This window comes from Lepidochelys olivacea (genome assembly GCF_965140295.1).
Source record: "Lepidochelys olivacea isolate rLepOli2 genome assembly, chromosome: 7".
NCBI lineage: Eukaryota > Metazoa > Chordata > Testudines > Cheloniidae > Lepidochelys > Lepidochelys olivacea.
This window is the reverse complement of record NC_140417.1, coordinates 60,481,244-60,498,306: the sequence shown is the minus strand read 5'-3', so window position 1 is coordinate 60,498,306 and position 17,063 is coordinate 60,481,244. Positions and strand designations below refer to the sequence as shown.

The 17,063-nt window shown below is 57.7% G+C and overlaps 1 protein-coding gene and 1 long non-coding RNA gene across 4 annotated transcripts; one reads left to right on the top strand and one right to left on the bottom strand.

The window, feature by feature from the left end:
* Positions 1 to 838: 838 nt before the first annotated feature.
* Positions 839 to 12,975, bottom strand: MTG1 (mitochondrial ribosome associated GTPase 1). Of its 3 annotated transcripts, none has more exons than XM_084635399.1 (11): positions 12,843 to 12,975; positions 12,010 to 12,074; positions 10,684 to 10,788; positions 8,896 to 8,976; positions 7,798 to 7,854; positions 6,984 to 7,074; positions 6,317 to 6,378; positions 5,179 to 5,275; positions 4,377 to 4,458; positions 2,372 to 2,484; positions 839 to 1,735 (listed from the first exon to the last, which is right to left on the bottom strand). In XM_084635399.1, the coding sequence occupies exons 2-11, from the start codon at positions 12,061 to 12,063 to the stop codon at positions 1,638 to 1,640; spliced, it is 840 nt and encodes a 279-aa protein (XP_084491525.1). In that variant the 5' UTR covers positions 12,064 to 12,074; positions 12,843 to 12,975; the 3' UTR covers positions 839 to 1,637. The 3 variants fall into 3 exon arrangements, with proteins under 3 accessions (XP_084491525.1, XP_084491523.1, XP_084491524.1); XM_084635397.1 differs by having other exon boundaries at positions 12,764 to 12,951; XM_084635398.1 differs by lacking the exon at positions 12,843 to 12,975 and adding an exon at positions 12,649 to 12,808.
* Positions 12,976 to 13,091: 116 nt separating this feature from the next.
* Positions 13,092 to 13,928, top strand: LOC311524364. The gene is made up of 2 exons (XR_014712537.1): positions 13,092 to 13,178; positions 13,415 to 13,928. It is a non-coding gene; the product is annotated as an uncharacterized lncRNA (long non-coding RNA).
* Positions 13,929 to 17,063: the final 3,135 nt, after the last annotated feature.

Sequence of the window (17,063 nt, the reverse complement as noted above, 5' to 3'; positions counted from 1 at the left end):
AGGTTGACGGACGCGGTGATCAAGCAGAGTCTGGTCTGCAAGGAGGATGCCTGTGTGATACCCTGCCCTGGCAGACTCAGCCCCACATGGAGGCAGCTCAGCTGGGCCCAGCTACTTCACTCCCCAAGGGGCCTAGTGACAACTGCACAGGGAAAGCAGCCAGCTCCTGTGGGGCAGCATGAGAGGTGCTGCACTGTCCCCTCAGTCCTTGCTTTGCCCACCCAAATACAGGGGCAAATGACACTACTCTTGGACAGACCACTGCCCACTACAGCAGGGCCCTCAGGGGCTCTGCAGGGAACTCACTCTCTGCCTCTGCCAGAGAACAGCTGTCCTATGTCTGCAGGGAGGTACGAGCCCTGCCATTGCAAGATCCACCACTTACATCAGAACCATGTTCACAATCTCGGCTTCCATCACTCCCACTGGGGCCTGCAAAAGGAACCATGGAAGTGTGACCTGAATGTAAGACACAGCCTGAGCCCATTGCTCTGCGAGGGGGTGGGGAGCTGCCCAGAGTATGACTGATACGGCAATGCTGCCTGAGTGTGCAGAGAGCCTGAGCGCCTCGCTCTGAGGGGAGAGCTGCCCTGAGTGTGACCGACACAGCGACACTGCCTGAGTGTGCAGAGAGCCTTAGCACCTCGCTTTGAGAGGGGGGAGCTGCTGCTGCCCCTCGGGTTGTATCTGAAACTTGAAGACAATTTACATCACATCACAACACTTAGCTCCCCCCACAGATCACTGCAGCACAAACATCCAGCTCACACGCTTGCCCCCAGTGCCAGCCTCTGAGAATGCCAGCGACGCAGTGGTGTGTTAATAAATACCAATGTGGTGACAAGGTGGAACTGAATTTAATGGCCAATAAATCCCAGCAGCAGAGGGCTTGGATTTCATTACATGTGCCCCAGTTTTTATTTTAAACTAAGCTGCCACCACACGCTGTACCTGCCCTCAGGGTCCAGGCCCAGCACCTGGGGCTTGCTGGCACTGGAGAGCAGTGGGCTGCCAGCACTGTGGCAGTGACAGAGCAGACGAGGGTTTGCCTGGACACAGCAGGAGCATGTCTCTTTAAAGGGTCCCTGGTGATCTGTTCTTCCAGGAAACACAGAGGCTGGCTCTGCCCACGGGGGCAACAGCCCAAAGGAACATGAACCTATGCCGGCGAAAGGCAGGGCCCTGAACTGCCCCGAGACCTCCCTGCCCCCGACAGAGGATGGGGGAGTCCCTGGGCTAGGGTCTGTTCATAGCACGTCATCTCTGGGGATGACGGGCAGGCAGAGCCCACCCAAGCAATGACAGGGGCCCTGGCTGGGAAGCCAAACACAGACCCACATGAGGGCTGCTCCCCTGGTCACACCAACCCCAGAGCTGCATGTGCATGGGGCAGGAGGAGGGAAACAGCCTGGGCACGGCCACATCCTGCTTTGCCTGTGAGCCACCTCCATGCCATGATCAACCTGGCCAAGAGGATGGCGGCTCGCCCTGAGGCCAGGCACTCTCAGCCCTCGGTGGGCAGCACTAAGGGGACAAGGCAATGGCTGAACCCACTGGCAGGTCTCCGAGTGCCCTGCACTGGCAGGTGGGTCCATCCTCCCGCTGAGCCCGAGCCAGGCGTGGGGGCTGGGCAGGGCTCAGTCCAACAGCACCTGGCCCAGCTCCCCCTTGCGGAAGGTGCGCAGGAGCTCATAGGCGGCTGCAGGATAGTCGGGCGCAATCACGTTCACGTCCCCTACAAGAGAAGGCAAAGGCTGTAGGTGAGGGGGGAGCTCATGGCCCATCCCCTCGATGGGTTCCAGACTGTACAGACACTGCCCCAAAAGCAGGCCAAGAGGGAGGGGAGGGAAAGGAGCTAGCTCTGGCTGGTCCCTGGGCGCTGCACGGCCCTGGCTCCATGCAAAGGACACAAGAGGCTCCCCCACAACACACCAGGGCTCAGAGATCCTCCCTCCCCCCACCCACAGTCACCAGCCTCCATCGCCCCAACAGGCAACTCCTGCCAGCCCCCACTGCCTGTCCTCGTGCCAGTCCCACGCCCTGGCCACACCTCTTGAGGCGATCACGCTGAACAGAGGGTCTGAGTCGGCAGCAGCTGGGGCCCTCCTACCCCACCCCGCACACCTTCAGGCTGGGGCACTCCCCCAGCACCTCCAGCCAGCAGTGGGTGGGGCATTCCTCTTCTCTCCCCCACCCACCCAGCTAGGGGGCTCCCTTGTCCTCCCCTCCCCCCTTGGAATCTCCAGGTGGCATGGGCACAGCACTTAGCCACCTCCCGCCAGGTTCTCTGCCCAGTATGGGGGGGCCACCCCACCCCCAGCTGGCTCTCACCCATCCCCCCACGGGGTCCCAGGCCTGCAGGGGCACTCACCTGTCCCTGTGAGCACCTTCACTTTGTGCTTCTTGCCCAGGTTCAGTGCCACCCGCTTGAGCACGCTCTCGATGTCATCACTGGGCTCTCCCAGCCCATAGCGCTCCACGTAGCTGTGCCAGGGCAGCGAGAGCGGGTTAGCACCAAAGGGCAGGGGCAGAAGCACCAGCCAGGTCAGGGCAAAGGGCAGCTTTCCTTGTGCAGAGCACCTCACCCAGGGGCCGCAGCGCTCAGGGTGCTCTGGAGCGTGCAGAGGGATGGTGTGGCTGCAATGCATGCAGTGCCTGCTCTGGGGTACGGCCAGCACCCTCCATGCCCCGGCTGACCAGCCAGCCGCATAGAAGACAGGCCCCATGGCCCTCCGGGCTCCTTTCGGCCCCATCAGTCACCCGAGCAGCTCTACCACCACCTCCTAGAGACCGCAGGGATTTCTGCACATTCCTACCTGTGCGGTGTCCCCAGCTGCCACTCTACAAGGGCGGCTGCCAGCGCTGGCTGGCTACGGGGCCTCAGGCAGTGAACACCTTGCTGCTCTGGCGTGGGGCAGCAGGGCTGATACCTGCCCTTTCTAGGCAGGAGCTTTCACTGGCAAAGCCACCCAGAAGCCCCTGCAGACCCGCTGTCAAGGAGGCTGGCTGTCCCTTTCAAGCCATGAGCGCTGGGCCTCCCAGCGGCCAGAAGAGAGCACTGAAGGCACCAGCAAAGTACAGCAGAGCTTCAGCTGATTCTGGGACAAGAGCTGCATTTTGTTCAACAGGTACCAGCTCTTGCCAAGGCTTTAGGCCTCAGCCAAGCACAGACAAATTCACTGCTGGAAACGAGGTCTGTTTCCCCTGTGCGTCAGTACGGCCAAGGTGGGTACTGAACTTAGACTTTTATGAAATGTCTGAAAGTTGCTGCTCACATCAATCACACTTGTAATATCTTTATTACATGATCTAAGATAAATAAGCTTTTGCTTTGTAACCGTAAACTGTTTGCGCTCTGGAATGGTGAGCCTTGCAGGAGGGATGTCTCCTGCCCAGAAGGCAGGGCTATCAAAACTAAATGAGCCATTGTGGAACATCACAATACAAAGACTTTGTTGATTGTCCCTTCCACACCCATAAAGAGGCCACAAAGGAAATAAAAATAGCGAACGAGAAAAACGTGCATCTCATTTGACTCTCCCAGGACTGGAGCCACAAAACAGAAGCAGAGATCCGCAGGGTCAACCTGGGTTAAACATTCTGTGCTGACAGATCACTACAGCTCTGTCACCTTTAAAAACCATAGGCACACATCATGTGTGTCTATACGGTTGCCTGCTTTAACCTTCTAAGAGCTCTAGCATTTCTTTTCCTAATTAATGCATCATTCATTAGTTTACCATAGGCTTGGCTACAAGTGTTGTCTTTGGCATGAGATCTGAGGTACAAACGGGACTAGCAGCAACCCAAATCTTGTGTGATATTTGATGTAGAGCAACCAGCCTTCATGAAGTCCAGCTTGCCTGGGTGGCAAGACAGACCGGAGAGCCCAAGGGGACTGTCTGTGACTCCACAGTAAGGTTGTTCTAGTTCTTCAGTTCACACTTGTTACTGGGTTGGTGCAATCTAATTAGAGACCATATTACCAGCCTGGGGTGTCGCCCTGCTTTTGACAGTCTGCCCTGAGGTTGGCCCTCAAAGTCATGCAGCGTGACACTCTGCATATGACACGTTCTGGGCACCACTCCATCTCCTACAGCCCCTCCTGGCAGCTCAGTGCGGGGGCACCGCCAGCCAGGCTCACATCAGGAGCGGACAGACCCTCCGCTCTGGCAAGGAGTGCCCCCGCTGCAGGAGCTTCCCTGCCAATGGTATGCACAAGAGCAGACTCCAAGCAAGAGCTGAGAGGTGGCACTGGGGAGACATGGGCAGGAGCCAGCCCCCACAACCAGGGAAGACCCTGGGGTCTCAATGCATGAGCCCAGCCAGCTCCACCCCATGACCCCACAGCAGCCAGGTGCTCAGGAAGTGCTCACCTGAACTGCTGCTGCTTGTTCAGGGTGTACAGCAGGTAGTCGGCCATGACGTCCTCGCCCACCAGGTGGTCCCGGATGGCCCCTATAAGAGACAGAGCAAAGCCTGAGTGCCATCCATGCAGGGCAGAGGCCAAGAGACAGCCCCTCTGCACTGGCCTGGGAGCTGTGCCTCGACCCCTCTCCCACAGGGCTCCAGGGCTCAGGGGCCGGCTTGGCCAACCTGAGACTGTGTGCACAGGGCACCTCCAAGGCGCTGCTCCCGCGGGGCCACCCTGGGCACAGCCAGGCTCCAGCCCACAGCGCCAGGCACAGTATGGAGGCAGCCACTGGCCTAGTAAGAACTCCCCAGGGTGGGGAGATGGGCCATTCCTACTGAGCTCTAGAGCCCACAGTGCCCCCCTCAAGCCCCGGGCGAGAGCCCCAGCAGCTGATCTGGATGTTCACCAGCTGCAGCTCACAGTCAGTATGGCCAGGCGGGGGAGAGGGCCAGGGCAGACAGCTGGGCTGGAGCACATGCGCTGGGTGATGCTCCCTCCTCCAGACAGCTGGGAGCAGTAGCCTGTCCCGAGCTGGGCTCCTCAGGGTAGGGGACAGGCAGTGGCTCTGGCCCAAGCACCCAACAACAACAAGTCTCAAGGCAGGACCCACGCTGCCTCCACAACTCCCTGCTGCCTGGGTGGAGCGTGCCTCCCTCCCCCACACCCTGCCCGCGATCATGAGTTCCGGGGATTCCTCTCTCAGCCCCAGCCGAGTAAGGACAGGCCCTGGCCAGAAGCAGCTGCAGCTCCAAAGCCCTTCTCACCGCACAGGGCCAGCTTCATGCCCGTCTCCACGCTCTCTATTCTCGGAGCCAGCACTCCAGGCGTGTCCAGCAGGTACATAAGGGGCCTCTCAGAGACCTAGACAGGCGGAAGCAGGCTTGTTATGAGGCCGTACGGGTCGGAGAGCAGAGTCCAAAGCAGCACTCTGAACAGCACCGGCATGAACGGAGGGGACGCTGGCACTTCCGAGCCGACCCCCACCCCACCAGCTGGCTTGGGAACGGCACGACGACTCTGTGCTCCACCAGCCCAGGGAAGAGACTCTGTGGAGCACAAACACTGGCACTGGAAATGGCCCATTACAACCAGGCACCCCAGCTCCGCCCCAGAGGGTCCCTCCAGCAACCTGCCAGCAGCCCAAGGGCCAAAGCAAAGCACAAAGCAGGGCAGAGCCCAGCCCCCTCCTACCCGGGTCACCCGCAAAGAACCAACTGGGCTGGCGCTGTCCAGGACCTGTCCTGGCAGGCAAAGAGGCCCAGGAAGGTTCCGCACCAGGTGTGGGGTCCTGGCGCTTTGGCTCTGCTGGGGGGGATGAATGGAGGTGGGTTCGGAGCTCCCAGCCCTTATCCAAATGGGTGGGATGCTGAATCCTTAGAGAGCTCTCCCCCAACACCCCTGGGGCTGCTGGAGGGGCCCCAATCGTCAGACAGTCTGCATAAACATCGCCTCCCTCCTGATGCCAGCAGGTCTTCTAGAGCCAGTTAAGAGGGGGCCCGAACCTAGGGTCACTTCCTTTAAAGGTGACCTTTACCAGCAGTGCAGTTTGCAGAGACTACAGATCCTGGCATGCACTTCATTACAGCCCTGGGGACCTGGCCAAGCAGTCCCTGGGACCCAGCCCCATACTCTAGCACTATGGAGCGACTGGGAGGCCTTGCCCGGAGAACACAACCAGGCAGTGCCCCACGGTTACTTTGAAAGCTACCAATGTTGTGTTGTCCCAGGGGTCTCTTAACCCAGCCACCTTCTGACCATTTCAATTGAATGGCTACTGGCCTCACGCAGCCCCTCGCACTGTGCACACACTAGCTACACAATGCAAGCGCACACACCTCTGCCCATGGCCAGTACAGCGCCCCGGCCGGCCATGCTCAGGGGCACAGCTCCCAAGGATAGTACCTGGATTCGGGTAAGCACGGCCTTGGTGATCCCCGGCTCGCCACCCACGGGGGACGCTTTCCCTTCAGGAAAAGGAGAGGCCCAGTCAGCTGGAGAAGGAAGGCTCACTCTGGCCTGGCCTGCTCCCAGGGCAGTGACAGAGCTTTGCCACTGGCCTCACGGTGCAGGGGTGGGCCCTGTGCATACCCAAGAGGTCTCCCAGCCATCCCCCTGACTGGTGTGCCTCATGGGACTGAGGCCCCGTTCAGCCAGCACCTGTTCCCCAGAGAACTCCCTGGTTTCTCTCTTGCTGCTCCTAAGGGAGCTCTGCCAGCCCCTCTGCATCCCTCATCGAACTTCACAGCAACGGCAGAGCAGCTGCAGAGAGGGGAACAAGGGCCCAGCTCCCCCTGCTGCCTCCGGGGCCTCCCAGCTAAACACTGGCTAAGCCCAGCCCTGCTCAGCTTGGGTCACTGAACAGCCAGGGAAAAGATGCAGCATGCAGGGCCAGTTCAGCAGTTGGGAGAGCCAGTTCCCTGCAGGAGAGGGTTGAACCACTAGGAGGTCTGATGAACCCGCCCTACGGCCACCTCAAAGCCCCCAGCCCTCCAGGGATTTGTGACCCACAGGCAGGGGGTGCTCTCCCCCCGAACCGAGGGGCGCAATGGAAAGGCACACAAGGAAGTACCCTTTTTGAGATGCAGCCTCCGCATGGAGTTGATAAGGGAGGATTTCCCCACATTGGGCACCCCAATCACCATGATGCAGTACTCCACGTTCTGGAACAACAGAAAGGGAGATGGATGAGATGCCCCTTCCCTCGGCAGCAATGCCAGGCAGCACCGCGCCAGGCTCCCCTTCCCACCCAGCCAGGCCCCAGATCTGCCAGCTGGCACCACACCAGGCTCCCCGTCCCGTTCAGCCGGCCCCCTCCACACACCAGGCAGGGCAGAGCTAACAACAGGAGTGTGGAAGTGTCAAGGCAGATTAATTTGGATCTGCATGGAAACCACGAAAGTCATAAACCAGACATGCCAGGGAATGGAGGCTCGCACAGTTCATTACACTCCTGGCTTCAGCGCAGCCTCGGAGAGACCAGCTGGAAGCCCAGGCCACCAGTGGAATGTTTCCATCTGAAGAGAGAAGCCAGACTCTTCTCCCACTCAGACCGTGGAAAACCAGATTCACTCCACTGGAGTCAGCTGCTCAGCACTGACTCTCGCGTAACTAGGAGCAAGACTGAGCCCCAGGAGTTGAGTGCATGCTGGGGGCCCTGCAGCCATCAGAGCACTGTAACTCCCGCTGGCTCCCGTGGGGACAGAGGGCGCTCAGCACTGAGAACCAGGACCTCTTCAGGTGCCATCTACACGTCTAATGTGTGTGCAGGTTCCCAATCAGTGTGTCCAGCTGGACAAGCCCTTTGCCCATGTGGGGAACTGGGCAGCAGTGTGGGGGTCTCACTCACACACTTGCCCCATTCTCACTCTGGCCCGTTAGCTGACCTCAGCTCTCTGGTAGCGCTGGCTGCTGCTGACCAGATCCGTGATGAGAGGGATGACCTGCAAGGCAATACAAAGACAGATGTTAAGCAAAGCACTGGTGGCTTTGTCCTGAGAGGGTAGTAACCTGCCGTTAGATTCCCTGGCTAGCACAGTGCTGATATGAGAAGCCAGGCAGAATTCACTGGCAGGACAGGCGTGTCTCCTGCTGCAACTCACCAGCTAGTGGGAAATCCAGGGACTTCTCTGCAGCTAGCCTGTACTTTAACACAAATTTAAGTGGCAACTGCTTCCAAATGAAGGTGCTAACAGGATGGACAGAGACACAGTGGGGTGAGCCCTTCCTAGCCAGCTTTCACTTCCAGGTGTGTTCAGAGAACAACTAATGCACAGCCTTAATGCATGCAAAGCAGGGGATGTTCACACTGGGGTGGTTTTGTTCCACATAAAAGGCAGACTCTCCTCTGCCCTCCAAAGGGTGGATGCCAACTGATACCGAGCTCCTTCTGCATGCACAGATCTTCCACTGGCAGGGCAGAATATGGGAGCTGAGGACTCCCCTGCAGGTCTGAGAGAAGCGTTTGGCCACAGATGTGGCTGCATGAGCATTAGTGTCATTTTAACAACATTTAAAAGAATCAAACCTTGACCCCGATGTCCCTGGCACGAGTGCTCAGATCCTACTTCTGCATGTACTGCAACGGCCATGCCCACCACTAGGGCACTGCTCAGAAAAGCACGCTGTACCGATGCCAGCAGGCAGTGCTGCCTAGTGGTCTCTCAGCAAGCCTAGGGGAAGGTGCACTCAATGTACGAGTAAAGAGATGCTCTTTCTAATTGCCAGCACCACAAACTCCCCTGGGCTGAGAGATTCAAGCTGGGCTCTTAGATCTGAAGTCAACAATTCCGAGGTGGCATCAGCTAAAGCGGAATCCTGTAGTAAAAACGTAGGGCAGTCACTAATGGGACCTGATCTCACTGAGGCGCCCGGGGCGCTGAACAGCTGAGCGCAGCGCAGCTTGCCCTCAGCTCCAAGCAGTCACATTGTAGAGCGGACACACACCGAAAGGAACTGCTGTTAGAAGAGACAGGGGCTGTTACCTTCTTGACATTTTCATCTTTCACGCAGTTTGTGAAGAGGATGTTTTTGAGCCCTTCCTGCTCCAAACGCGTCAGAATTCTCTAGCAAGAAATGAGAGAGATTTCCATGTTAGAGAATGCAGTGGCCCACGGTGACCCCTTGCCCCAGTCACACAGGGCAAAACGACGGTGAGGTTGCTCAGGCTGGAGCTAACTGGGGTGAAGTGTGCTGTAGCCATCTGCTCTGAGTTACCATTTGCAGAGAAGACACAATGCTAAAACACAAACATCTGTTCAGCTCCCCACTACCTGTCTGGAAACCATGAATGCTGGCCAGCTCAGAAAAGCAGACAGGCTCCTGTGCGTGCCCCCCCTGCTCTATGCCTCCCTTTCCCTATCAGTAGAATGGGGATGACAACACTCAGCCAACACACCATAGCTCACAGGGATGCGGTGAGGACCAGGGAGCGTTACATGGCCATGCTATCTACAATGGAGACTGCAGGCTGAATCCAGGATCGTTCAGCCAAGCGAGGACAAGGGGTATATGACAACAATGACAATTCCACTGCCTCTGCCACACAAGGACCCCAGCCCCATGGTGCCTCTACCCTGGCCCGGAGGGCAGCTCTCTGGCCTTAGCCTCACTGCTAGACTGCCGAGAAGACAGTGTGCAAAGGGATGGTTCAAACACGGAGCTAGTGGCAGATCAAGCCAGCAGCAAGGGTGCCCCACACAGGTCACTGAACAGCCAGGTACCACCAGTGGGGATTACTGCCAGCTGGGTGAAGGAGACGCCCATGGGGAACCTCTCTCCCCCACTGCACCCACTGTGTGGCTGGGGGCCCCTAGCTGGACGGTCTCTGTAAAGAGCTGCAGCTGGCTCAGGCCCTGTAAAGACGTGGCCTGTTTGACAGTCGGGGGTGTTGGATCTCCTTAGTGCCATCTTGATGGAATGCTGGCCGCATCCTGCATCCGCAGCCTAGCGCTGGGAGATGGAGGACTAAAGGAAGAGGGAACAAGGGATGTTGATGAACTGAAAGCCATACTTAATACCTCCCCATTTCAAACACTTCAACTATTTTTTCTTTTCTTCTGGATCTTTATTAAAAGAATGTTTCATGGTGTATTTGCCATGGCACTAAGCTGAGGCCTCTGTATACCAAACTCTGAACCTTGTTTAACACTGTTTAACGTTGGGTTCTGTTAACACATTTGGCCTATAGATCCATCTGCATTTATACAACGGATCAATGGACCCGTGGACTGGTGCCAGGGCCTCCCCTGCCAGCAGCTTGACCGGACCACGCTCTCAATAGAAACCCCAATTCTCCTGTGATAACAGGAAATACAACTGCACAAGGCTCCTTGTAACTGATGGGCATTGCCTATGATAACTCCAGAAAACCTGCTGCCCTGCTCGGAGGTGCCATGTGGTTAGTACCATCAGGGCAGGTCTATACTTAAAACGCTGCAGCGCTTTAGTGAAGATGCTACTATGCAAACAGGGGAGCTTCTCCCACCGGCATAACTAACCCACCGCTGTGAGGCGCACTAGCTAAACCAACGGGAGAAGCCCTCCTATCGACATAGAGCTGTGTGCAAAGGGGGTTAGGTCTGTATGACTGTGTTGCTCAGGGTGTGGATTTTTCATGCCTGAGCCACATAGTTATACCACTGTACGATTGCAATGTAGACCTGGCCTCAGCCCAAACATTTACTTTAGATTACAAGAAATTGTATCAGTGAATTAAACGGGAGGATGGTTGTGAAGAGTGGGAGGAGAAAGACTTTAAACTCGGTTCTTACTGCTTTGTGAGTCAGATCAGCCAGGTCCATTTTGTTCAGTACAAGCAGATGAGGTCTGATTCCCAGGGCTTCCTGGAAGGCCGGGTTCCGGCCCGAGAATGGGATGTGCCACCGTTAAGAAAGCCAAACAACTGAGATACCCACAGTGACGGGAAAGGGCCCAGCCTGCAGAACTCTGCCCCATCGGAAACAAACTCTCACCTCTCAAACTCACAAGGCAGGCTCCTGTAGCCCTGTCAGCACACCGTGCCACTGCAAGAATCATAGACTATCAGGGTTGGAAGGGACCTCAGGAGGTCATCTAGTCCAAACCCCTGCTCAAAGCAGGACCAAGCCCCAACCAAATCATCCCAGCCAGGGCTTTGTCAAGCCTGACCTGAAAAACCTCACAGGAAGGAGATTCCACCACCTCCCTAGGTAACCCATTCCAGTGCTTCGCCACCCTCCTAGTGAAAAAGTTTTTCCTAATATCCAACCTGAATCTCCCCCACTGCAACTTGAGACCATTATGCCTCATTCTGTCATCTGGTATGACAGAGAAGTCTAGATCCATCCTCTTTGGAACCCCCTTTCAGGTAGTTAGAAGCAGCTATCAAATCCCCCCCTCATTCTTCTCTTCTGCAGACTAAACAATCCCAGTTCCCTCAGCCTCTCCTCATAAGTCATGTGCTCCAGCCCCCTAATCATTTTTGTTGCTCTCCGCTGGACTCTTTCCAATTTTTCCACATCCTTCTTGTGTGGGGCCCAAAACTGGACACAGTACTCCAGATGAGGCCTCACCAATGCTGAATAGAGGGGAATGATCACATCCCTTGATCTGCTGGCAATACTCCTACTTATACAGCCCAAAATGCCATTAGCCTTCTTGGCAACTTCTTGTCCACTGTAACCCTTAGGTCCTTTTCTGCAGAACTGCTGCCGAGCTGTTCAGTCCCAGCATGGGTGCACGGGATTCTCCCGTCCTAAGTGCAGGACTCTGCACTTGTCCTTGTTGAACTGCATCAGATTTCTTTTGGCGCAATCCTCTAATCTGTCTAGGTCCCTCTGTACCCTATCCCTACCTTCCAGCATATCTACTACTCCTCCCAGTTTAGTGTCATCTGCAAACTTGCTGAGGGTGCAGTCCATGCCATCCTCCAGGTCATTAATGAAGATATTGAACAAATATTTCAGGGAGGGAGGCAGTGGGGACCGAAGTGAGGACATTGCAGTGCAGTGCAATGGGGACCGGCTTTGGGAGGACATTGCAGCCCAGGGGCTACACAAGGTGCTGCACAGGGGGGCAGGGCTGCAGCCAGGCCACCTGCTCCAGCCACTGAAGGATATTCGGGCATCGTGCACCTCGATAAGGCAGTCCACCTTGCGCAGCCTCTCCTTCATCCGCCGCAGGCCTGCCGAAGTGGAGCCAGGTCAGCTGTGCCCACCAAGCCTGGCCGCCAGGGGAAGGGACTGGCTCAGCCCCGCCAGTGCTGCCCGCAGCTCGGGCCAGGCCCCGGGCAGATGCCCCGCAGGCCTGGCCTGAGCCTGCCTGGCCATAATAAGGCACCTGCAGGAGCCGGGACTTCCAGCGGGACCCCAAATATCGCGAGAGCCGGTGAGGCCACGGCTACCGCCTTTGAAATGCGGCAAGTCCGGTCCCCCGCAGCCCGGCAAGCCCCGCCCCGCCCCCCGGGCACGCTTAGTCCCTGGAGAGCGACGAGACCCCCCCGCGGACCGATCACATCGGGCCCCCCCCCCGGACTCAAACCCGCTGCTCGGGGCTGGGACGGGCTCCCGCGTACGCTGCGGAGGGGGGCGCGGCAGGCTCCGCAGCGGGCACAGAGGCGGCTCCCCCTCCCCGCCGGGCGATGGGAGAACAAGCGAGCCCCACGTCACAATAAGCCGGCAGATGACACGGTTCCTGTGGCAAATCCCTGAGCCGGCCCGGGGCCCCCCGGGGCAGAGCGCCGGAGCCCAGCCCCGCACCTTTGGCCATGTGCCCGGGGAACCAGGCGGCCACGTCCCGGCCGCCGAAATCGAAGCGCTCCCGCCAGGCCCGCAGCGCGCCCGCCGCCAGCCGCATCCCGCCGCCGGAACCCACCAGCCGCCACTGGGAGCGACCCGGAGCGCGCAACCCGCAACCCCCCCCCTCCAGCCAGCTTCCGGTTCCGGCCGCTCACAGAGCCCGCCCCCAGACCGCTCAGCCGAGCCGGGAGTAACGGGAGGAGCCAAGACGTCACGACCAGATCAGCGCCCCGATAACCCTTCCACCAGCGGGGATCCCTCATCGCCCAGCAACAAGGCCGTCATAGGCGCATCTGGCCCCGCCCCTGCCCGAACGCTGCGGGCCCGCGCTGTGGTGTGACCCCATTGGGGGCCCGGCTATGTGACGCAGATGTTAGGGGCGGGGCTTTGTATGTGTGTGGGAGGGGTTGGCGCGCATACGCTATTAGGGCGGGGCTTTGTCGGGGGCGGGCCAATGGTGGCTGCGCGTGTGTTGCCGGAAGCGGCCGAAGGTGAGACGGCGGCGCGGGCGCTGCAGTTCCGTGACCTGGAGGGGCCGGGCGGGCTGGTACCGGGGGACGGGCTGTTTCCGGTGGGCACGGCGAGGGCAGCCGGTTCCGGCGGCCAGGGCCGGGCGGGCTGGAACCGGGGCCAGTACTGCGGGTGGGCTGGGGCCGGGGGTGGTAGCGGGGCAAGGCAGGGTCCGGACCGCTGCTCCCGCGCACACTCTCTCTGTCTCTCTTCCCAGGCAGCGATGGCAGAGCCGCAGCGTGAGAGGCAGCCCGGGTGTGGCACAAGGAGCACGGACTCGGCCCCTGGCCTGCCGGGGACATCCCCCCCCGCTGGGACAGCAGCCCCTGCAGCTCCCCTCGCCGGGGTAGCGCCCCCTGGGCCAGGCCTAAGCCCCCCTCCCAGGGCCGCTCCCCCCGTGGCGCCCCCTGCCATGGCATCACCACCTGGGCCAGGCCCAAGCCCCCCTCCCAGGGCCGCTCCCCCCACTCCGTCTGAAACAATATCCCCCAAGCCGGCTGAGGAAACGCCCGTGCTGCTGGATGACGTGCGATACCAGATCGCATGCACCAACTGGTACTAGAGCTGTCCAGCGCCACAGCATCTGGAGGGCAAGTCCCAGACCCCGGTGTGCCAGGCACCCAGGGATACAGATGGGCTCCATGTCGTCCCCAGGAGCACCTGTGTCACTGTCCCCCTTGAAGATGGCATACTGCTGCATCTGATGCTTTGAATAAAGAGCCAGGGTCAAAGCTGCTGAGTTCCTGCTCTTCTCTCCTGCTACTAAGCTCCCAGTTCTACCAGCCTTCACGCTGATATCCCCAAATCACCAGGACAGCGACCCTGGCCGTAACCATGGGGCTTTACTCTCTCCCCTCACCCACAGAAACTTTCCTTCCCAAGGGGCCATATCCCCTCTCTCCCCCATGCACACGTGTCCTGCCTTCTTGTGCTTTGTACGCTAACAGAGCACGCAGAATCAAATCCACTTTTTGCTGGATTGGTGCTTCTCCCCCACAGAAGATATCAATTCACCTTCCAACCCACCACCCTACCCAGTTGAGCTACAGAGTTGTTGAACACATTAGGCCAGGTATTTTTAATAATGGTGAGTGTATTCCCTCTCCCACGGCTCTAATACTTCAAGGCAGCTGAAACCTTTTTTAATACTGTCTTCTGCCAGAAAGCAAGTGTGAATAGCAGGAGCCCAAACTGCATGAGGTTTGCAGACCCGTGAGTGACTGGAAGCGGTGTGAAACAGAAACCATTGTATAGCCTTAGTTGGAGAAGTTGGGGCTGCCTCTATCATCATTTTTGCTGCTCACTTCCTGAAATGCTGAGTAAAATAACTGCCTTTAGGCAACATTTGTCCTTTTGCTAGAAGTGTGAAAAGAATGAAATAACCAGCATGCAGACCTCCTTCAATGTGGCCAATGCCATGTACGCAGGGGAACGTACAGAGGTATGTGGTAAGATTCCTCCAGCCAGAAAAAATACATAGACTCTCACATGACGGGGAATTGCCACAGGGTCGAAACGTGACTCACCACTTCATTACAGTAGGTTTCTTAGAGTTTGCACTCACTTAGCGGGGAACAGCACTGGGCTTCATGTGTTCAGATCTAACCAGACTTGGTCTATGGGGGTTTAAGTGCATGTCAGATCTGAACTTGTGCTATAGGTCTGAAATTAGCGGTGTAAATGGTTCTCAAACTTATTTGGTCACACCTCCCTTCTTTGTGTCCGTACTAGTTTACAGCCCCCAACTCTGAGTGCCGCATAGCAGCCACCGCTCTGTGACTGCCCAGCTCTGAATGTGTAAAGTGTGGGTTTTTTCCCCTAAAGCTTCTTGTGCTCCCCAGAATACACTCTGCACCCGCAGGGTGAGAACCTCTGGTCTAAGAAGTCTCTATCTTCCCGTTGGGCAGAAGGAGGGGAGGGTGGCGCTTTATTCAACTGACAGAATGGCAATGTATTAGTTTTCTAAGAATAAGGGCTGGGGCTCAGAGTACTTGCCTGAAACATGCAACTCTGTGTGGTGCCAAGGCTGCTGGGAGAAGGCTAAGGGGTGCTGTTGACACCTCATTCCCCCCTCCTTTATCTCTGAGTGTGGCGGGCATTGCTTGAGCTCATTTCTAAGTTACAGGCGACAGCCCCACTGGGTCTGTTGTGTTCCAGCCCCAACAGGTGCAGTCTCACTTCACAGCAGCTTGGCTGCTGGCCGCAGAGGCTGTCTTCGCAGCAGGCTGAACCTTGGTCCTGATAGCACGGTAGATGGGACACTCCTCTGCAGTGATTTACTGCCTGGGCAGCTTCTTGTAGCAAATCCTCCAACAAGTCTGTCCTGCTTGGGACGTTGCACAGCAGCTGGCAGTTCAGTGTGACCAGCAGATGGTGCTTTGGGAGGGGGACAGAAGGGCACTAGGGTTTCTGGCTCAAGAGCAGGGTGATGGCTGTGAAATGGAATTGTTCCCAGTGTCACTGTAGACAGGACAGTACCCCACATCAAGGCTGGCTGCTCCTTTCCTTACCACCACCCCATGCTGATTTCAGATCCTCCCTCCTTCCTTTTGCCAAGTGTCCAGGGCGGGCCTCCCTCCTTTTGTCCTAGATTGTCCCAATGGATTCTCTTCCCCGCTCCTCACGCCTACAATCTCCTCCTTTCCCTGCTATCTCTCAGTGCTCTAGGATCTTCAGGCCAGCAGCCTGGGAGGATAGAAAATGAGCCCCTACCCCCTCCTGTAGTTCAGTTCTGCCCCCACCACCTATGCCTCCTACGTTGCCATTCTTGTCAACAACTCCTTGGGCTTTGGTGCTACTAAATCCACCTGTCTCTTCCCAGGGCTGGGCTCACTCCCTAGCTCAGCAGAGTGCTGGGTGTGTGTGTGTGTTTGTGTTCCTAGTCCCCCGTTGCACAGTCATGTTGCTGTGGGGGTCCCGATGGCTACAAGCAGAAACTGCCCTTTCCATGCCTCTTCTGATAAGGAAACTGAAGCCACTGGACACCAGCTCTCCTGGGTGAGAAGAGTCTCCACCCACAGCTGCATGTCTGCCCCTACTAACTCCACCCTTCACTCCACGCCATAACCTTAGCATCATCATTGGCCCTGCTGTTCCCACCCCTGCAGCACTGCCTGAGTACACCACAGCCTCAGCTGCTGTTGTCCTGGCTCCCGCAGCTCATCTCCATGGCTTCTGCCTTGTACATGGCTTAAATCTGGGCAGCTGAGTTTGGAGGAAGTTTAACCTGGCACTAACCTTTTCCAGGGAGAAGATAAGCCCAGGCCAAATTATGCTTTCACACTCCAGGACGTGTGTAAGATTCATGGGGTATCTCCTGCTGGCAAAGGGAGGGGATGCTCGGCCCCAGGAACTGCTCTGCTTTGAACAGGAGCAGCATGTTCCAGGCCTTTGGGCACCAGCAACGAGAGCCCAGTGCTCCTCTCCCTCCTGTCTGCACAGTCACAGGAACGGGGTGAACGAACTCCTAGACCGGGGGTGGCCAACCTGTGGCTGCAGAGCCGCATGCGGCTCTTCAGAGGTTAATATGCGGCTCCTTGCAAAGACGCCGACTCTGAGGCTGGCGCTACAGATGCTAACTTTCCAATGTGCTGTGGGGTGCTCGATGCTCAACCCCCTGCTCTGCCCCGGGTCCTACCACCACTCCACCCCTTTCCCTGAGACCGCCATGCCCTCGCTCCTCCCCACCAGAGCCTCCTGCACACTGTGAAACAGCTGATTGTGGTGGGCGGAAGGAGTGGGGAGGGAGGGGGAGGTGTTGATTGGTGGGGCTGCCAGTGGGTGGGAGGTGCTGGGGGCTAAAGCGGGGTAGTGGATGGGGGGCTGCTGATGTATTACTGTGGCTCTTTGGTAATGTTCATTGGTAA